At 53.3% G+C, this 20,053-nt stretch overlaps 8 protein-coding genes across 8 annotated transcripts; 7 read left to right on the forward strand and 1 right to left on the reverse strand.

Moving 5' to 3' along the window:
• Positions 1-867: 867 nt before the first annotated feature.
• On the forward strand, positions 868-1,755 carry PG997_011131 (IBR finger domain protein; the record flags this gene model as incomplete). Its single annotated transcript, XM_066815446.1, has 1 exon — positions 868-1,755. One exon carries the CDS (start codon positions 868-870, stop codon positions 1,753-1,755), a length of 888 nt encoding a protein of 295 aa, XP_066664736.1.
• A 3,256-nt stretch (positions 1,756-5,011) lies between these two features.
• Positions 5,012-5,614, forward strand: PG997_011132 (uncharacterized protein; the record flags this gene model as incomplete). The annotated part of the gene is made up of 1 exon (XM_066815447.1): positions 5,012-5,614. The coding sequence occupies one exon, from the start codon at positions 5,012-5,014 to the stop codon at positions 5,612-5,614; it is 603 nt and encodes a 200-aa protein (XP_066664737.1).
• A 1,484-nt stretch (positions 5,615-7,098) lies between these two features.
• On the forward strand, positions 7,099-8,381 carry PG997_011133 (trans-2-enoyl- reductase protein; the record flags this gene model as incomplete). Its single annotated transcript, XM_066815448.1, has 3 exons — positions 7,099-7,280; positions 7,356-7,851; positions 7,908-8,381. 3 exons carry the CDS (start codon positions 7,099-7,101, stop codon positions 8,379-8,381), a joined length of 1,152 nt encoding a protein of 383 aa, XP_066664738.1.
• Positions 8,382-9,012: 631 nt separating this feature from the next.
• Positions 9,013-9,766, reverse strand: PG997_011134 (uncharacterized protein; the record flags this gene model as incomplete). Its single annotated transcript, XM_066815449.1, has 4 exons — positions 9,013-9,197; positions 9,280-9,411; positions 9,459-9,604; positions 9,714-9,766. 4 exons carry the CDS (start codon positions 9,764-9,766, stop codon positions 9,013-9,015), a joined length of 516 nt encoding a protein of 171 aa, XP_066664739.1.
• A 1,881-nt stretch (positions 9,767-11,647) lies between these two features.
• Positions 11,648-12,787, forward strand: PG997_011135 (WD repeat-containing protein; the record flags this gene model as incomplete). Its single annotated transcript, XM_066815450.1, has 1 exon — positions 11,648-12,787. One exon carries the CDS (start codon positions 11,648-11,650, stop codon positions 12,785-12,787), a length of 1,140 nt encoding a protein of 379 aa, XP_066664740.1.
• A 513-nt stretch (positions 12,788-13,300) lies between these two features.
• Positions 13,301-15,340, forward strand: PG997_011136 (uncharacterized protein; the record flags this gene model as incomplete). Its single annotated transcript, XM_066815451.1, has 1 exon — positions 13,301-15,340. One exon carries the CDS (start codon positions 13,301-13,303, stop codon positions 15,338-15,340), a length of 2,040 nt encoding a protein of 679 aa, XP_066664741.1.
• A 1,464-nt stretch (positions 15,341-16,804) lies between these two features.
• PG997_011137 (uncharacterized protein) lies at positions 16,805-17,736 on the forward strand (the record flags this gene model as incomplete). Its single annotated transcript, XM_066815452.1, has 2 exons — positions 16,805-16,810; positions 16,864-17,736. 2 exons carry the CDS (start codon positions 16,805-16,807, stop codon positions 17,734-17,736), a joined length of 879 nt encoding a protein of 292 aa, XP_066664742.1.
• A 966-nt stretch (positions 17,737-18,702) lies between these two features.
• On the forward strand, positions 18,703-19,755 carry PG997_011138 (oxidoreductase; the record flags this gene model as incomplete). Its single annotated transcript, XM_066815453.1, has 5 exons — positions 18,703-18,735; positions 18,801-18,995; positions 19,058-19,442; positions 19,518-19,613; positions 19,688-19,755. The coding sequence occupies 5 exons, from the start codon at positions 18,703-18,705 to the stop codon at positions 19,753-19,755; spliced, it is 777 nt and encodes a 258-aa protein (XP_066664743.1).
• Between the last annotated feature and the right edge of the window lie 298 nt (positions 19,756-20,053).

The raw sequence follows: 20,053 nt of genomic DNA on the forward strand, positions 1-20,053 counted from the left end.
GGAGCTGCATGTAGCTAAACGTCCAGTCAAAGTTTCTTAGCGACCCGTACTTAAGGCAGATAGCGTACAATTGATGTTATTTGCAAAAATTGGCTAGACCACATTGGTATCTCCCGCACTGAGATATTCACAGACTTGATGAGCCACGTACATGTAGGATTCTATTATTCGTCACTGCAGTACTATCTTTTCTCCTAGAACCCTTCGTTTGGCCTCACTCAGCCTTTAGAATCGGTCAGATGAAGGGAATCATTATGCCAAGGACCTCAGGACTTGGACTCAGCCGCAGACTCCTTCCATCTCGAAGTTTGCCCCGGAACGGCGAAGTGTGGTATTTGCCCAAGACATCCGGGAACGAGCTTGTTTTACCTCCAATCGGGCTGTCTGTTGGCCCGGAGGCGGGCAGTTATTTAGCCCGGTCCCTTGTACAAAAGCAAAATGTCCCCGTTCGTGTGGCAGTCATGTTCGATCAATCTGATCGCTGCAGAGTGCCAAAGGATGAGCCAATCACATCTACGGGCCGACACTGGTGTAGCCACCATGCGTAAGCACGTAAGCAGGAGCGGAAGGAAAGAGCCCCTGCACTTACATCTGCATTCCTGATTTAGTTCCCGTCGCTAGGCAATGTTCCCTCCTCGGGCACTTCTCTGCTCCTGCGGGGCAACAGTCACTCCCGAATCAACGTCTCTGGCTGGCCTAGCCCCAGCCATAAGCTGTATATCCCGAGAAACACCTCGAGACAGTTACAATATGCAAACTTCCTTTTAAAAAGTTCGGCCTCCGCCTAAAGAGTGAAGAACGCGGTAACCTAATCACCTAACCAGCAACAACTACCTCACCACCAACCGGTTCATCTCGCTACTGACAATGGCGCCTCAACGAACAGTCCTTATCACGGGCTGCTCCGACCACAGCTTGGGCGCAGCTCTCGCTCTCGCCTTTCACAAAACCGGCAAGTGGCGTGTGTTCGCATCTGCCCGCAATCCCGCAAAACTGAAGCAGGCGACCGATGCCGGCATCACCACGGTGCAACTGGACATCTCCTCCCAGGAGTCCATCACGGCGAGCGTCGCCGCCGTAGAGAAATTGACGGGCGGCTCGCTGGACGCCCTCGTGAACAATGCGGGCGCCGCCTACTCGCTGCCGCTGCTGGACATCGACCTCGACAAGGCGCGGAACCTGTTCGATCTCAACGTCTTCTCCATGCTCGCGGTGACGCGGGCCTACATGCCGCTCCTGATGAAGTCCCAATCTCCGACGGGCGGCATGCTCGTGAACCACACGTCGGCCGCGTCGCAGACGGCCGGGTCCGTCCCGTTCCAGGGCGTGTACAACGCGTCCAAGGCCGCCGCCGCCAGCTTCACCGAGGGGCTCCGGCTCGAGCTCGCGCCGTTTGGGATTCGGGTGGTCAACATGCTGACCGGCGGCGTCAAGTCGACCTTTTTCGACAACGCGCCCACCGCGACGCTGCCGCCAGACTCGCTGTACAACGTGGCCAAGGAGGCCGTAGAGACGGCCATGGCCGGCGAGGATACGGCGGCGAACGGCACCGAGTCGAGTGTGTGGGCTGACTCGGTTGTCAAGGACCTCAGCCGCCCAAACCCGGCACACTGGGTGTGGCGGGGCCGGCACGCAAGCGAGGTGCGGCTGGCGTCGCTGCTGCCTGTCGGCACTCTGGACGGCGTCATCAAGAAGATTTCGAAAATAGACGTCCTGGAGCAGAAGATCAAGGAGAAGGGATTGAAACAGGAATGACAGGTTGGTTCTTGAATGATCTTTTGTTAGTATTGGGAGTCGGGAGTTGCAGCCCCTTGGTCGGATTCACGGTGATGTAGTTGGTAGTCTTCGCGCTTCTTATGATCATGTTTTCTTTGTGGGCCGAACAGATACTGTGCAGCACCTACTGGTTGACAACTCCCTAGGGCAGAACTGGCTGTTTGGGCAGTTGTATTGGAGTTTGAGTGTTGGGTGGTGATAGAAAGGAGTTGTGCTTTTGTGAAATTCGAGTATGGTTTCTAGCCAGGATAGAATTGTATTGTGTAGTTCGAATAGATGACTTTGGTTTCCATTGTTGTACTCTCATTGCTCTTCTGTCCTCTGGCGGGATGCCACCAGTGGCGCCGTAAGGGTTGATCCCAGTGTGGTCACGAGTAGTCCGGGGGAGGTCGGACAGAAACGGCCTTCTATAGAAGATGGCCGGGGGTGGCGGGACACATCCGGGAAGCGTCGAGTCATTACTTACCGGAAATACTCCGTACCTAAACATGCATCATAATGTGGCAGCATTGCAACATGAACCCATCATTGGAAATTGATAAAAGGAGGCATCGGACTTATGGCCGACGTTATAGTTACTTCGAATTGCTATAATATCTCATGTAATAATCCCGCAATCATCTCAGTATTATTATGCAGTTCCCTGAGGTTGCCCTCGACGCTAGGCAGATAAACACCGGGATGCACTTTACTACTACAGATATAGTAGCGGACCTAAATCTGATGGTTTCATTCTAAACCCAGGCCTGTTGGCCGAATCTGGATATTTCGCACACACAAGTAGGTAGTACCAGTAGGTTATCAACAAAAAAGAGAAGGATACGGGAGGCTTGCACGGCATTTCGTGCTTGGGCTCGTGCTTGAGTAAGTCGGCGCCAACCTAGTTTGAAGGATAAGTGAGCTATGCAAGGTTGAAGCCTGCACGGAGAGATATAGCGTCCCGCTTTTCGATGGCAGGTTTGCCAGAAGGCGCCATGGCTGGCGGATCAGAGCCGATTCGCTTGGGTGGTAGTTAACAATTTTTCGCATGTCATACATGAGAAAGCGATGGGACGGACTCCAGTGTAGGCAAACAAGCAAGCGAAAGCAAGCAATGGGGCGGGCCAGGTCATGGCAGACAGAGAAATGGCAAACTGCAGTGGTGATCCATGCTACCTCTGCTGCACGATCATCTGCAAGATATATGATCCGCCATCGTGATGACACCCTCTATCGATATGTCATTATCAATGATATCTGAAGTCGGTAGATACGGCATTCGATGACTCCAGGTGTCTGGAGTGTGGATAAATACGATTAGTAGACAATCCCGTATTTACTCAGCCGCTGCCTGTCTAAAAATATAGGGCAGCAATGGCCATGGAATGGTCTATCCTTCAGTCGGGTAGCACGGTATTGACAGAAGGGGCTCCAAATCTAAGGTGGACGTCTGCAAGACATACCTAAGAAACGAAACACTGACTGAGTCTCACCCACCGTCTTGGTTGCAAATAGAGAGTGAAAGTTTTGTTTACATACATCAATACATCAATTGATGTACTCCAACAGCGGGATGATAAACGGCTTTCCACAAATCAGGTAGGCATGTAGAGGACCCGTAATTGCAGCTCGCAAACAGCAAGGTTGAGGCCTGCTGCTGTCATCTGATGATTTAGGGCCGGAGATCAGGCGGGTACGATGTCGCGCGCTCTTCCACCTCCCTCCCACCTTGACGGGTTTCGGGCTACTGTACTTTTCAACAGCATCAAGACAATCGGCTCGTAACGTCAAATCCAAGCTGACATAACGACCAATGCATTCTTTGGCCCAGGTTGGACAATCTGGAAATCGTGGTCTGTCTTTCACCCACCTGGGGGCCGTGTCAAGAGAGACAGGAACCACATATGCAATGCAAATGCAGTGTGCGCTGCCCGCCCTTGCTTTTTCTTGTGCTCGGCCAGCACGAGCTCCCGTGGTTCAGTTGATCAGAGACAATATCGAACGCCTGGAACGGGTTGTTGGCGTAGGGGCGTAGGGGCGCAGGTTGCAGGTGCTGGTACCTTCTGCCAAATGAATCAATGATCTTAGCCTTCTTTCCCAATTGGGGTTTTTGGTCAGACGCCAGCCTTTCCGTCTTCTCCAGTCTCCAGTCTCCAAGTCTCCACTTTCCGCTTGCTCGCTCTCTAGCTCCCCCACGCCTTGCCTATTGCAACCACAGGGGCCTTGGCAAAAAAGGGGAGACATGCGCAGTCAACCAGAACCGAATTCAATTTATTTCGACACGGAATTAATCGACAGAGATGGGAAAAAGTAGGTAGGTAGGTACTTCTCCCTCCGGCCAAGGTAGGTACTTTTACGGTTCGAATGTTTCCATCCTGACGAACGCCTTCAACTTCGGTACGCTGGCGCATCACCATCAGCCCTCGCATTGGATATAGGTAGGCAATCTGTGGTATACAAACAAACCCGAAGGCCTGATTTGGTCCAAATTACACAACAAACAGGGGACCCTTTATTACGTGTGTACCAGATGTATCTATATGGGAAACTATGTATCATCTGTCCAAGGTGACATACTACCCCCCCGCGACTTGCAGCAAAGCAGCCCACGATGGATGATGCCAATACCTGCTACCTGCTACCAACGCAGACCATGGTACCTCAGCCACCAATGGTAGTTCCGAGCATCCTTACCCCTGGCTCTTCTCGCTCCTCTTCAGCACTGCACCTCGTCTTGTCGTCCCTCTTCTCTCCACTCCAAATCGTATTGGGAGAAGACAACATCCGAAGCCTGCGCGCCACCCTTTCATTCTCTTAGGTTGTTCCCTAGACCCTTCCGGCTGCCTTCGTCGCTCACTTTCTGTGTTCCTTGAGGGCTCGCGTGTGTGATTGTTTCTTCTTCTGTGCAACAATTTGCGTTGAGCCCATCTACTAGTTCTGTGTCGCTGTCTCCCTCCCCCCTGCTGAACGCGCCGTTGAAAAGAGGCCCTTGTGAACTGACAACGTTCGACGCCCAAAAAAACCGCCACGGACCGTACCGGGTGGCTCGCTTCGACGTGCGCCCCTCAGGAATATCTCTCTCTAGTGGCAAGATTGTTCTGTGGTCCCTTGACTGGTTTTGGCCCAATACATCATCAGTCACCGATTGCAGTACATAGATATCTGCCATTCCACCACAGTACGGCGACTTGAACTCGTCACCTCTGAACCCAAGCATACATCTTGATCTTGGTCTCTCCACTACCAATCGCCCGCCATGCCCGCCTCCACAACTACCGCAAAGCCGGTAGGCACCAAGCGCTTTCAATTGCCGGCATTGGATTTCCATTTTGGGTCTCTGACGGACGGTACCAACATCCCACCGCCTATTCCATCCCCAGTACAGGAGGTTCCGACGCCGCCCAAGACCCCTACACCAGCAGATGTCGGTGGTGAGAAGAAGGAGCCTAACGGGGCCGCGAATGGCCCTGTCGTCAAAACGAATATTTCGCCGCCTCCAGAAGCCGTCCACACGACGACAATAACCGGCGGTGTGAAGCGCCCGGCGGATGACGTTCCTGCGTCCCCTACCCTGTCGTCGCGGGGCAGTCTCAGGCGCTTGCTCAGCAAGAATTTGTTGCACAACGTTTATGACGACCATGCGTCAATCGCCGGCGACCAGTCGAGGCCGCCCAGTCGCACGGCCAGTGTCGTGGCGGAAGAGAGGAAATCGAAGAGGAGCAGCGGTTGGTTCAGGCGTCTACGATCCAACAACAATTCCGTAGTCGAACAACATACTCTACAACCACCCGCACCACCGCTCTTTGATGAGGCGCCGCAGAAGCCGTCAGGTCCGCCCCTCCCAAGATACCCGAGTTGAGCGCATTGCAGACGAAGATCGACACGTCCATGGGCGATGACCTCTTCAGTGAGATCAAATAGTTTGCTCGAAGGACGCTATTTTAATTGCCGAGCTGGCGCAAACACATCGCCCTGAAGTCGCCTAGACTCTCGGCTGGCGTAATAACGGCATGTTGTTTCAAGCCGAGAACATCCCTGTGCTTACGGGAGGAGGCGGTTGGCGTGAGGTTCAATTGGAACCTAGGAAGTGAAGACGAGAGATACCCGGCTCGGAGCGAGCTCATTCATTGACATACAGCGTCATTTTCCTTTGGTTGGTTGTTTTATTGGTTGGACTATTATTCCCCTTCGTTATTTTGCATATACTGTACCACAATACCATCTTGAAGAAGGCGGCCGCTCACTTACGGATCATGTACCACTCGTTGTTTATCATCTACCATGGCCATACGGCCCGTCCCCGGTTGCGAATGGGGAGGGGTGGGTGCCATATGCAAACCTCCCTTCTTGGATATGAACTTTTTCCCAGCTTCGTCTCGGGACCTGGAGGGGTAGGAGGAGGCAGATTGTGCTGGTTGAGCCTGGATCGTCGGCGCCCAATGCTACGTTTTCATGGGCCATGAGAGCGACAGGGCAAATGTTATTATTAATCTATACTCATTACTGGTCTGGAGAGGATGCCTGGTTGAACCGTGTAAGTGCGGGCCGCATTCCTCAAGTGCGAGGGGGAGCACTTGACTTGTCAATTTCTCTTATCATGAACATGGCACCTGCTCTTACATCATTGTCTTGAACATTTCAGAACTCAAAGCGCAGCCGGGACATTGACCAGTTTTCAAGTGTATTAAAGTGAGGCGCTTTTGACTTTGGCATCCGGAGCTTGTCGCATTCGCGCCGGGCCGGTGGCGCCAGTGTATGCCGATGCCGTCATTGCACCTGCAATGGCACTGTAGAGAAAGAGAGGTCCATTGCTACCTACCTAGCGTTTGTAGATACACCTGTCTTGGTCATGAAACGACGCTCGGATATGTCCAATAGGCGAATTGGCATCAGCTGGATTATGGCATAATTCGCTGGCCGGTAATTGCTATTGATCATTCATGTTGCTACACTCGTGAGCTTAGTAAGTGGTTTATACGTCTTCTAATTGAGAGTCGAACCAATGGGCAAGAGCGCCGGTAGAGGAGGGATCCGTCTATTCGCCCGGTGTTTCGGAGCGAGCGCTTTGGGGTGTTTGCGGGCAGTGGGGGAATGGGACGGCTGGACGGTTAGGAAAGATTAACGTCATTGCCGAGCCCCTACAGCCGAAAGAGCTCCCCAAAAGCTCCAGTCGTCCATGGGCAGCTGTCCAGCTCTTCAACAGCAACCACCAAAACAGCTAAAGACTTCACGACTACATCCCCAATTAAGACACTATATTCCAATTGCCTGTGCTTGGAAGCGAATTGACGAGCTACGATATCAAAGAGACCACAAGCACCACAAATTTCGAGAATGGTGACAATGCGACCGCAGGCGGCGCGAACCGTCGCAGCCCTCCCGAGATGCCTGGCTCGGCCCTCGACATCGAAACTGGCGGCAACCACCACGCTGGGACAAGTGCGGCATAAGTCAGGACCGTACAGCTATACACAGGCCAAGTCATTGGTCTTCACCAAGTTCGGAGAGCCCAGTGATGTACTCAAGTAAGCACTAAACACTGGAAGAACCAGCTTTATATTCGGTGCCTTGCCTGCTAATAAGACTTTTGCTTCCTCCAGGTTACACACGCACTCCATCTCCCCGAGCCTCCCCTCCTCCTCGGTCCTCCTCCGCGCCCTCGCCGCCCCGATCAACCCAGCCGATGTAAACACGATCCAAGGCACATACGGCGTGAAACCGAGCTTCTCGCCGCTGATCGGCACAACGGAGCCGTCGGTGATCCCCGGCAATGAGGGCGTCTTCGAGGTGGTGTCTGCCGCGGGCAACCTGAAGAAGGGCGACTGGGTCATCCCCGCAAAAACCGGGTTCGGCACCTGGCGCACGCACGCCGTGGCGCCCATCGATGGAGTGCTACCTGTGGACAAGGAGGGGCTCACGCCCACCCAGGCCGGCACCGTGGCCGTGAACCCCTGCTCGGCATACCGCATGCTGCGGGACTACGCCCAGCCCGCCCTGCGCGAGGGCGACTGGTTCGTCCAGAACGGCGCCAACAGCGGCGTGGGTCGGGCGGCGATCCAGCTCGCCAAGCTCTGGGGATACCGCAGCATCAACGTGGTGCGGGCGCGCGACACGCCGGAGGCGACCGAGCAGCTCAAGACGGAGCTCAGGAGCTGGGCGCGACGCACGTCGTGACGGACGAGGAGTTCCAGAGCCGCGAGTTCAAGGACCAGCTGAAGCAGTGGCTGGGCGGCAGCGGCGGCGACTCCATCAGGCTGGGCATGAACTGCGTCGGCGGCAAGTCGGCGCAGGCCATGGCCAAGACGCTGGGCGTGGGCGGGACTATGGTCACGTACGGCGGCATGTCGCGGCAGCCGGTCGCCTTGCCGACGGGTCTGTTGATCTTCAAGGATATCCGGTTCGTTGGGTTCTGGCTAAGCCGGTGGGCGGACGGAGACGCCGCGGGCAAGAAGCAGACGGTCAACGAGATCCTCGGCCTCATCCGCGAGGGCAAGTTCCGGGACACACCCGTCGTTGGCGTTGATTGGGCTTGGGATACCGAGGAGGCCACGCTGCGCGATGCTGTGCAGGGAACGCTTCAGGGATTCAGGAAAGGCAAGGGGGTCTTTGTCTTCGGCGAGACGTAGATGTATAAGTATCTATACTGTAGTTGGGACTGTACATATGCTGGCTGGGTTCTCTTGGAGGAAGCGGGCTCGCATCATTCCACAAACATCAAGTGGAATTTTGATGAGAAGAGCATGTCGAATCACCCACGAGCACATATTTCAAAAGAGATGCTGTGCAACTTTAGCTGCGCCTCTGCTATATAGTGCACAGCGGCAAGCACAACTGCCGTGCCATACCGAGCTAGGCTGTCTGGAAACCTGAAGAGGAGACGTACATGACCCATTGTCTAGTTGTAAACGCCTGCGCATCCGCCGCACCAAGATAAAGAAGAACCCAACTCGCGCCCGTCTCCAGCCTAACCTGTCATTTCGTTTCAATTCGTTCCAAAATAAAAATTTCAGGGTGTTTCGCGTTGCTGCTCGTCTTTCGTAACCTAACCTCTATGCCATCAGGTAGATAGATGGTGTGTTATGTCTGCTGCTGCTGCGCTCGAGGAATGCTGTCCTAGGGCGAAGTGCTTGCTGAAAGGTGGCCCGGTATACTGATTCTCGTTTCTTCATAACATGCTTCTAGTTCTTTGCTTTCTCTCTTTCCGTCTTGATTCACAAGTGGGCAGTGAATGAGTGTAATGCTAGTCCCTCCCGCCGTCTACTTGCTCTCAGGCACGGCGTATTTGCTGGTCCACTCCTTGGCTGTCGCAATCGCGCGGTTCTCGTCCTCCTTCCAGTCCTTGGCGACATCGGCGGCCAGGGGGTCGTCGGGGTTGGGGGCACCCAGGAGGGCTTGGATCGAGAGAAGAATGGTTCGGATTTGCAGGGCAGGCGACCAGTTGTCTGTTGTCGGGGTGGAAACAAGGAATGTCAGTATACAGGGTGATATGACTCTCTTCATCAAGGTGCGCACGCAACGACTCACTCTTAAGAACATCGAGGCAAATGCGACCCAGCTTATCGACGTTGGGGTGATAGATCTTGGTGAGGAAGCGGATCTTCGGGGGCACCATAGGGTAATCGTCCGTCAAGAACAGTTCGAGCTTGAAGACACCACCTAGCCGTTTATGGTCAGTTAGATATATGCAGTTGCTTGTCGGCGACGGAAAGGAGTATGCATATAGTTCGCAGCACGGAGGCGAAGGTTATCGGGAGGCTCACCCTCGTATGGCGATCCTGACGGTCCGTGGATCTCGACGTCGAAGTATCGCAGGTTGTCCTCGTGCGGTACAGCACTAATGCCGGGCACACTGTTGACAAAGGCATCATTGTTAGTTAATCATCTTCTATCACAGGTTGGTTGTGGAAAGTGAAGGGAAAGCGAGGTCGTTCGAGGTGAGAAGATCGTGTGCGACTTACGGCTCCGACATCAGGCGCTCCGTCTCCTTCACAATGCGCTTGGGGAGCGCCATTTTGCAGACGGTTTCTGGGGGCTCGGTTTCGGAACAAGAAGCAGGCAGGAATGGTAATGAGTGGGAACGGGTTTGACTAGAAAGGAAAGTTGAGTATGACTCTCCTACGATCGCCGAGCTTATGGGTTAGAAGCAAAGAAGGTGTCTAAGAAGCTGGATTGGCTAGGGCCGGGAACCGGAATCGTGGGGTCAAAGAGAGAGGCGGCTCTGCTTCTGATTGTTGGCGGGCGTCTGGAAGTGGGCTGGAGGTGAAGCTGGGTCGGTGGGGAGTCTTTTATGCAACAGGTATCACAGGCGGCTGAACAGACGGCAGCAAGCAAGCAATGTACTTGATAAGAGTCAGAGTCCGAGGTTCTCCAAGTACTTTTATTCAAATGCAGTCTGTTTCAATAGTCGGCCGCTGCCAGAAAATGTATAAAACGAGGTTTGGATTCTCTGCCTATCTAACACGGGTATCAAACACTGAATGATCAAGCATGTGCAGTACACACTGGCCTGCCTACCCAATAGTTATGGAAGAGGCACTTGATGATAAGAGATTCATTACTCAAGGTTGCCCCTCGTTTGGGTGGCGGGCCTGACTAGGATCGTAGCTGGAAGTGCATAGCCAGATATGCAATATCTTGGCAGTACTTATGCACGCATATGCAATGATGCATCTCGGGGAGCTTGGACATGAAGAGAGACGCTCATTCGATGTCAATCATCATCAACTAGTAATAACTTCATCAAATGAATAATCGGCGCCATTGCAGAACACACACCAGAATCTGTTGACCATTCTGGCATCATCATATGGATCTTGCATGGTGATGCTACACACCTTCTATCCTAAGTCATGCAGAACTTGAGAGGGTCCCTATGAGCAAAACACGCGCCAATCATGAGTCGGAGCTGAAAGCTACACCACATTCGACGTCGATATACCTACAGCCTTGCCAGCCTGATGCAAGGCCAGCTAAGCTCTAAGGGAAGGGCCTGTTAAACAGCGCTCGCCATGCCGTCGCTTCTGGACCCTTCGAAAAGGGCAAGACAATCAAATCCGCAGCTGACAGCGAGACCTTTGATGCCGATGTAACGATTCGTGTGGAGGGCCTGGTAGGCTCGGCCACCATATCCCCCTCGGGTCGCGATATTGCACTTGCCTCGTAAGTGCATACATGCCTTGATCTGCTATTTTCGTATATAGGTAGCTGACATTCTTAATCGAATAGACCGGAAGGTCTTGCCATCATCGATTTGGACTCTCCTTACAGTGGTCCTCGCAGGTTGAGCAGTCATGGTCTGCCCTGGCTGGTGGTAGATGTCCAATGGTCGCCCTTTGCAGCCCGTGACTACTGGGTCGCATCAACAGCAAACCACCGATGTTTGATTTGGAACCTCAACTTGAGGGAAGCGTCTGCCAATGGTGCTATTGAGCACTCTCTTCAAGGCCATAGCAGAGCCATCACCGACATTAACTTCTCCGCCCATCATCCAGATATCCTTGCGACATGTGCTGTAGATGGCTATGTTCACGGTTGGGATCTGCGGAGGCCGCGGCAGCCTGTCCAAACATACTGTGATTGGTTCGCTGGTGCCACGCAGGTCAAATACAATCGCCAGGACCCATTCATCCTGGCTTCGTCCCATGATCGGTGGCTTCATATCTGGGACGAGAGGAAGCCCTCTGAGCCTCTGAAGTCAATAAACGCGCATACTTCCAAGATCTACGGCCTCGACTGGAATCGTACCCGGTCTACTGCCCTAGTCACATGTTCATTGGACAGGTCTATCAAGTTTTGGGACTATGGTGTGTCGGATGAACCTGAGCGAATCATCCGGACGGATTTCCCTGTGTGGAGGGCACGGCACACCCCTTTCGGCTCGGGTTTGCTAGCTATGCCACAGAGCGACCCAGGGAATCTATATCTGTACAATACCCGTAGGGGTGAAGACGAGCCGCGCGACCACCATGCCGATCCTGTGACCATTTTTGCCGGGCATGGGAGTCAAAAGGCGAAAGAGTTCTTGTGGAGAGGCCGAGGGAACATCACGGATGATGGCATCGATAATCGTGAATTCCAGCTTGTGTCGTGGGGCGAAGATAACGAGCTACATCTGAACAGAGTTGACCCCGGCGTACTCGAAAGTGTCGGCCACGTCAAGGGAGGAGCCGCGGTCAAAAAGCTCATCCTCACCCGAAAAGGAGCCACTTACAAGACATTCCGATCCGTTGATGATAATGCGAGGCGCGAGAGAAGGTCGGCGACCATGAGTGATCCACGTCCCGGTAGCGGCGGAGCGCAGTATAGGCGGAGCGCATTGACTATGGGAATGCAAACTCAACAACAGTCTCGGTCCGGATCTCTGCCATCGTGGAGAGGCCCTTCGATGAAGGCAAAGACATCCGTGGGAAAGGCAGCCAACCGGAGCCTTGATCAACTCGGCTGGATGAAGGGTATTACTATGAGTAGAAAGAAGAGCTCGACAAGGGAAGTGCCTCAGAGGAAGGAATCAAAGGATTCCACCATGTTTGGTTCTGGTTTTCATGGACATTGGGAAGAGCCAGAACCTTTACAAGAGGAGATTGTCAGAATCAGCCAGCAGTTGCCAAATGTGCAGTGGGACAAGATAGACTTGACAGGCCTCCTTCTTGATGCTTCGTTGAAGGGCCCCTGGGGTACGGATGGTGAAACCATCTACATCAAAGTCAGAGTTGATGTGCCAAGTAGCTACCCCAAGACCAGGGCACCCAAGTTCTTGATCGAGAAGTCCGCTCTAATGTCAGAGCAAACGTACAAGAAAATCGATCAAGAGGTGAACCAGGTTGCCTATCGCTTTGCGAAGAAGAAACAAAACTGCTTGGAGGTTGCTTTCACCTATCTTCTTGGCGAAACTGATCTCTCGAGCAGCACCAACTTCTTCAAGAATGTTAAAGACTTTGATGACGAGCTTGATCCTCTCGCAGATGAAAGCTCAAGCGAAGACGAAGCGGACGAGATACCCGCTGGGGGTCAGCGAGTATGTCCCAGGAGCTGACCGCGAGCGTAGAGCTTGATGCAACACTTGCACCCATCAATCGACCGACGCTTCCCCCTATACCCCGGCTTTGCGGCGGACGATGGTCCAATGACGGGAGACTTGTCTGTTTCTTCCCTTCAAAAGAAGAAAAGGCCAAAGCTTTGCTGTTTACTCCCACCGACATATTTAAGGAACGTCCCAAGGGTGAGCCGACGTTCGCAGGGTTCGGAAGATTACAGCAGGAAACGCCACCTCCACGGCAGAGGCATTTGTTGGATGAATCTTCGATGGCTGGGGACCATTCCGACTCCGAGGAAGCCGACGACTCATCAAGCTCGAGCGACTCCGGAGGAAACATATATGCACAAGGTTAGCATGTGGTACACGCCTGGAAGACGCCTCAGGAAGACATTCAGTGGTAGCTACTCAATGCGCTCCAGTGGTGGAGGGACAGGGGTAGAAACCGGGACCGGGACTGGCACGAGCAGGCGCCGTTCCACAAAACCCAAGAATGTCGTATCACTTCACGACATGTCGGACCTCCTGCCATCGAAACAAGAACTAGCGCAAGAGTATTGCATCTTTGGCGACGGGCCCGAGGTCTGTGAGCACAATGCAGATGTGGCTCTCAAGTACGGTCGATATGACCTCGTCCAGGTTTGGAGATACGCTGCGCTGCTGCTTCGAAGGGACATCCCACTCGAGTTGCTTGAACAGACGCCACGGAATAGCTTAGTCCTTGTCGTGGCAAAGAATGTCATCAACCATGTAAGGGACGGCAAGACAATACCAGGCAATCCGGAAAACCAATTAGCAGGCAAAGTGAAATGGGGCTTGCACCCACTCGCCAAGGAGTTTATCGCTGACTTGTTCGACTATTTTGAGCAAGCAGCTGACGTACAAATGTTGGCAATGCTCTCTTGCGTCTTCAGCGAAGCCTCTACCGAAGATGGCGTCGCATACGCAGAATCTCACATGACGCAGCCTGAGACACCTCTTGGGATGAAAGCACCGTCGTTCTCGCTGGACTATTTCCCCACCGATGCGTCGCTGTGGCACACCAGTTCCAACTACAAAAGCCACGTCAACTCGGCCGTGTCAACTCCTGGAACAGTACACACGCCGGTTCACATCCCTGGCTCTTATGGGTCTGAGGAAGGCTATTGGCTAGGCGACCCGGGGTCAAACTCCTATCCGTCTGGGGGCACACCACCACCACCGAAAACTACACCTCGCGATAGCATGTCAGATGCCGACGTCACTCAAAGTCTCTCAACTTCGCCAGACCCCCGGCTATTCCGACGCGGCAATACTGCCTTGAGCACGGGATTCGCTGCTAGTTTTCCACGGCCCTTTACAAATGCTGTATCGTCCTCTCCTCCTACCAAGAAACGGCCGAGCCCAGGCGAGGCAATCCTAGCCAACCTCACCCCCAATGTGACCTGGGGTGGATCGATGATCCTTGGGCCAACATCTGAACCTACATCAACAGCGCGAAACTCGTACTCCGATGATGAGCAACGGAAAGATGAAATACAGCTTTCTGTGATCAATAGCATCTCTGTTGAGATAGAAGATCAGTCAATCTTCGATGACGACGGATGGATGACAACACCGCTACTAGAACCAAGTCGAGAGACGGCATATTCTACATACCGATATGCATATGCAGAGATGCTGCACATGTGGAACCACCCATTGGCACGGCTTGAGATCATGAAATTCAATGTGTTGAAAGAAGATCCCCCAACGTCGCACTTTGATAGTTTTGGGCAGGAAAGCTTCCGAAGCGCCTACCACAGTCCCGATAGCACGAGCCATATTACCCTGGTGCATCAAGGAACTGCCTCACCTATCGTGCTGGCAAAGAAAGAGCAGCTACAAGGAGTATTATCTTCCGGACGCGGTCTTGATGTCGTTGGATACTGTCGAATCCATGAGACGCAACTAGATCCCATAGGTCCCACCTACGGAGTAGCAGCCCCAGGTGGCGCAGTGGGCACCTGTGAGCGCTGCAAGCGCATACAAACGCGGCTTTTCTGCGTGTATTGTCTTGCTCCGTTGGATGCTCAGTACGTGCCTTGTCTCGGCTGCGGCTGTGCCCTCCACGAAGCTTGCCTGGCAGAGTGGCATTCTATGGGCGAGACGGAGTGCCCCGCTGGCGACGAGTGCAACTGTGCCGAAGAAGCTTGCAACGGTCAGGTTGAGCGATGGGCTGCCATGATGGGCGCGCTACGCCAAGGCAAGCTCCGTAAACCTTCCGAGGATTTAGATAACAATGCCGCTACAGCCACTGCCGCAGGGGAAGGAGGTCGCCACAGACGGGCAAATTCCATCGACAAGAATGACTGGGAGAGTGTCGCAAGCGGGTCGCAGCTCCCGGCGGCGGACGGCCAGGGCAAGCCGTTGCTGAACGTCGACAGCCAGCCGACGCTGAGCGCTGCTAGAATCAGCCTGGGCAATCGGTTGCGGAAATCGGCGGGTCAGTGGGGAAGCTCGGCCAGTCTTAGGAAGAAGGCAGGACCCGGTGGAAGCGGAGGGCCAGGATCATCAGGTCTGTCGAGACGATAGAGGAGTTTTTGCAACTGACTGATGCTGCCCGGGGATGAGAGAGGGAGAGGGGTAGAGTAGGAATCGACTTACACTATCGCTTAATTAGCGATTTTGTGCGTTGTACAATCCATGTACTGTTCCGACGTGGCGTTGGGCTGGCATTGTCAGGGTTTGGCAAGTTTATTCTGCTATTCTATGGGTTGGATTGTTACATATATATATAAAGATAGCAGAGAACCCCGACATATCCAGCTTAGAGCAACATGAACACTGGATGCTGCAAGTCCTGTTGGGACCTGTTGCTCCTTGACATCCATCATGCCTACTACCCCCAAACAACTGCCTTGATCTGGAAACCCCATTACGTGTCATCCTATTGTACTTCCTAACAAGCCGTGCTCCTGCCGTAGGTCACAACTACGTAAGCGCTGCCGCTGAAGTTTTGGGTGAGTGCAGCGATTGCAAGTAACCCACACCCATACACCCTCGAGGAAAGGCAACTACATGTCATTGCTGGACACAAAAATTCCCCATATTGGTTATCTCTTGGGGCCCTCAGTTCTAGCACTGCTCTAAAGGGCCATCTCGCTATGTATTCGTCTCTGTAATGCCTTGTGACACTCTGCATGTCAGAAGTAGTTTGACGTCCTACGTTTTTGGGCTGCCCATATCGTGACAGAGTCAAACACTATGTGCAATATGCATTAACCACAAGCATGGTGATTTAGTCGAAACTTCATATGCTACAGCTCACAATCGTTTGGTATGGCTTATATTGGTTAAAGAGGTTACAATCTTTGAGATGTTTCTTGCGACTATTACGCAATTAGTGTGGTCTAGTGAAGGAATTTGCGTCTTTTGCAATCAGTATTGGTTATACCCCTGAACCCCTTACACAGAAGGCACATGCATTCACTTTCGCCCATGTCAGAGTGGATAAAGATCCCGTCACTAGAGGACCTATCTGCCCATATATTCACACTCAGCATTGAATACCGACAACTTCAATAGGAGTCACACAGCAGCGCCTTCCTGCATTCAAGGTCAGGGACTGGTCTTCCCCATTCCTGGATCTAGATATAAAGCTCCCTTTCCCCTCCCAGGACTCGACCTCTTTTTCCTTTCCTTCCAAACCTCCATTATTAACTAACCCTCACAGCCTTCCCGCATCCCGACTCCAGGCCACACCGGCTATCCCTCTCGTCGTCGTCGCACTCTCTTTGTCGCGTCGGTAGCCTCAATCGTCGCAAGCTTCCTACCAGCGTAAACCCGGCACTTTTCGCTCGGAACTCGGTCGTCGTCGTTCTGCGTCCATTTAGTTTCGTTCGGGACTCGACCGTCGTCAAGTGGTATCCGCTTATCCTCGTTCGGAATCCGTTCGCCATCGTGTGGCATCCGCACCACTCGACAAACGTCACCAGCCTCCGATTTATTGTCGCTCGGTCCCCGCCCAACGTCGTATAGTACCTTCTCATAGCCAAGATGAAGGTTAGCATTAAAAAGAATCTTACACTATTATAAAGCACTAACCCACCTAATAGCTCTTTGCCATAATCATTTCGGCTTTCCTGCTTGCCGTTCAGGCACAGGGTAGCTACCGCTACGGAGAAAACGATACTACTGTCATTGTCACCTCCACAACTACTGTCGCCGGCCTCTCAGCTTCCACACCTACCTCCAGCGGGAAGACGACTGTATCCGACCATACAGCAACGGAACCCCACGTACCTTTCCGTCATACCTCGCATCTTCCAATGTCTCATCTCCACCTGACAAGTTCATGGAGTTTCAATGGCACGCAGACGCGCCCTATACCTACTGGAGGCTCTGTCACCTCCTACCATGGGTATAGCACGAGTACACACGGTTCCCCCATGCCCTCAGCTACTAGCCACTCCTCTCACACGTACTCTACCATCACTGCCATCACGTTGAGCACAGATGGTCCCAATATTCCCGAGGGAACAGTTTCGGACAACGGAGACCAACCCACAAACAAAGGCGGGCTTATGCCAGTGCCCATAGTTCATCCGACCACCAGCTTTTCGCGGTGCCCGGAGTCAACCAAGCACTCAACCGCGGCTCCGAAGCACACGGGGTCATCTGAGGCAGGGAAGCCGATCACCTTCTCCGGGTTCACTATCACGCTCCCCTGGCAGACAATCACTCTCGAGCCGACAACATGGACTCTGGACTTGCCTTCCATTCCAACCACCTTTGTGCCTCTGCCGTCTGAGCCAGCTGCTGATGGCCCTCATCATGAACCCCCTCCCCCAAGATGGAGAAGCACCAGTCTGATCCCACGACCTTTGTCACTATCCCGACGACTGCGACGTCGACTTCGTCTAGCTCGACATCCACTACATCGAGCGCCACCACCTGGGCAACATCCTCCCTTTCAAGCTCCAGTGTGACAGCGGCATCCGCAACACGTACTGCAGCTGCACCACGGATGGCCACGTCGACTGCAGCTACGACCCTGGCCACTGCCGCGACACCTGCGATTGCACGGCAGACTAGGAGGACACACCCTGTTGAAGATACGAGGCTAAGACAGAGATGAGAAAGATCTGTACGATACGGAGGCTATGATCGCGTTGATTTCTTCACTGCATAGAAACACGCAGACCTGAGGCGAGCTTGAGCTCTTAGCTCGGCTTGCTGGTGTCTCCCCTTGGTGGGAATCGGCAAACAGACATGAAGATAGAGTTAATTGATTTCATTTGCCATCTACTTGCTTGTAGTCTTGTTCGAAATTTGCCCCCATCGTGCTGACAGCTCGCCAAGATGGTAGGGCCCAAGCGACTCATCACCCTCCGAGACAGAATGGCGACAGACAAAATCCGAAGGAATCATGTAGGATGCGGAATCTGTTAAAAGCTATCAGGGCTGATGTATTGTCTGCTTTCTACATTGTCGTATGCTTTTGGATTTGAACACAAGCATCGGATGGATGATGATTGCGGATAGTTCGGAATGGGCGGCACTGGAAGCCTTGAGTGAAGTTTGGGGAAAACGCTCCGTTTCTCCCATCAAAGCGTCTGCCGTCCTCCTCTCAAGGTTCTAATTGGCATGCCGAATTGCCTTTCATGTAGAGACAGGTATGTACATGACACACATGATGTACTTCGGTAGGTATTGGGCAATGTCTGGAGGATCAGTTTGCCTTAAACATAGGTAGATTGCGTGCTTGCCCGCTGCCATTGCAGGCACGGCAGCTGCCCCACCTCCACTGACGTCGCCACATGCAGACGAAACTCGACATCAACACCAACGTTGGCCTGCTTCCAAACATCTACTACATACCTACCTAACTTCAACTTGTAATCTCTTGAGAAAGAACATCTGCAAAACTTGAACCCACGTGAACACCATATACCATGGCTCCCGTACTGATTGTTGGCGCCACGCGTGTAAGCCAACAGCGAGAGTTCCTAAGGCTCTATCTAAGGTTGCACTGACTTCTAACAATGAAAAGGGCTTGGGTGCTTCCCTGGCGAAGCAGTACGCTTCTCGGCCATCGACAACAGTATACGCCACGACTAGGTCTGGCTCAGGCCCGGAAGGCTTCCCAGACAGTGTCAAGTGGTTGTCGAACATCGATCTCCTCAAGCCGGATGTTGGAGATAAACTTACAGGACAGCTCCGAGGCCAGCAGCCCCTCGACTTAGTGGTTTGTACACACTGTATCAACTTGGTTCAACAGGCGCGCTCTGCTTATACTTGGGTCCCTAGATTATCACAGCTGGCCGCTTCACAACCGAGGACTTCTCTGCCGACAAGGGCCCCGACTGGCAGGAGGAAGTGACCATGTACACGACGAGCTCCATCGCCCCCGTATTCATCGTGCACCGGCTGGCACACGCCAAGCTTCTGGGGAAGGGCACCAAGGTGCTACTAGTCTCGAGCGAGTCCGGCAGCATCACACTGCGCCACGAGTCTGAGGGCGGCGGCAACTATGCCCACCACGCCAGCAAGAGCGCCCTGAACATGGTTGGCAAGCTCCTTAGCCTCGATCTCAAGGACAAGGAGGTCATCGTCAGCATCATACACCCGGGGTTCATGCGCACCGAGATGACCAAAGGGGTTGGGTTCGACAAGTTCTGGGACGATGGCGGAGGTAATGCTTCTCTACCAACAAATAGAGCTGTGCTGTGTGTGGCGTGCCTGAGCTAACCGTTTTCCCGCCGTGCAGCTGTGCTCCCCGATGAGGCTGCGAAGAGCCTAGTGGAATGGGCCGAGAAGCTCGACATGAGCAAGTCCGGGGAATACTGGGCTCCTCGTGGACCAGGTATGTTGAGCCATGGCGGCGAGGAACATGACATATGCGACCATGCTGTATTGAGCCAAGCTAACGTGCGATAGGTGACATTGGCACTGCTGAACCAGTGTTAGGAACCGGCTTGTCGACGCCATTGCAGCTACCCTGGTGATAACAAGCAAGCAAGCCAAGATTGGCATCGTATACGCTGTACCGTAGCTGTCTTGCATGCATATGACCGGGCGTGAGGAGTATTGCCAGCAGGTAGCAATTCAAATGTAGCCCATCTCGGGGATATTATCCCGTCAAGGTAGATCTCGCCCTTGCATCTGTCATGCTAGGGGAAAATAATCCCGCACAACGTGATCAAGAAGTGCATGCCTTTTAGCCTCATTAGAACCATCACGGACTTTGGCCCAAAGAAGCAAGATGGGAGAAAGAGGCAATAACCCCTGCTGCAGCTTGCATGC

The sequence above is a fragment of the Apiospora hydei genome (genome assembly GCF_038363865.1).
Source record: "Apiospora hydei strain CBS 114990 chromosome Unknown utg000008l_segment0_segment0, whole genome shotgun sequence".
Classification (NCBI taxonomy): Eukaryota; Fungi; Ascomycota; class Sordariomycetes; order Amphisphaeriales; family Apiosporaceae; genus Apiospora; species Apiospora hydei.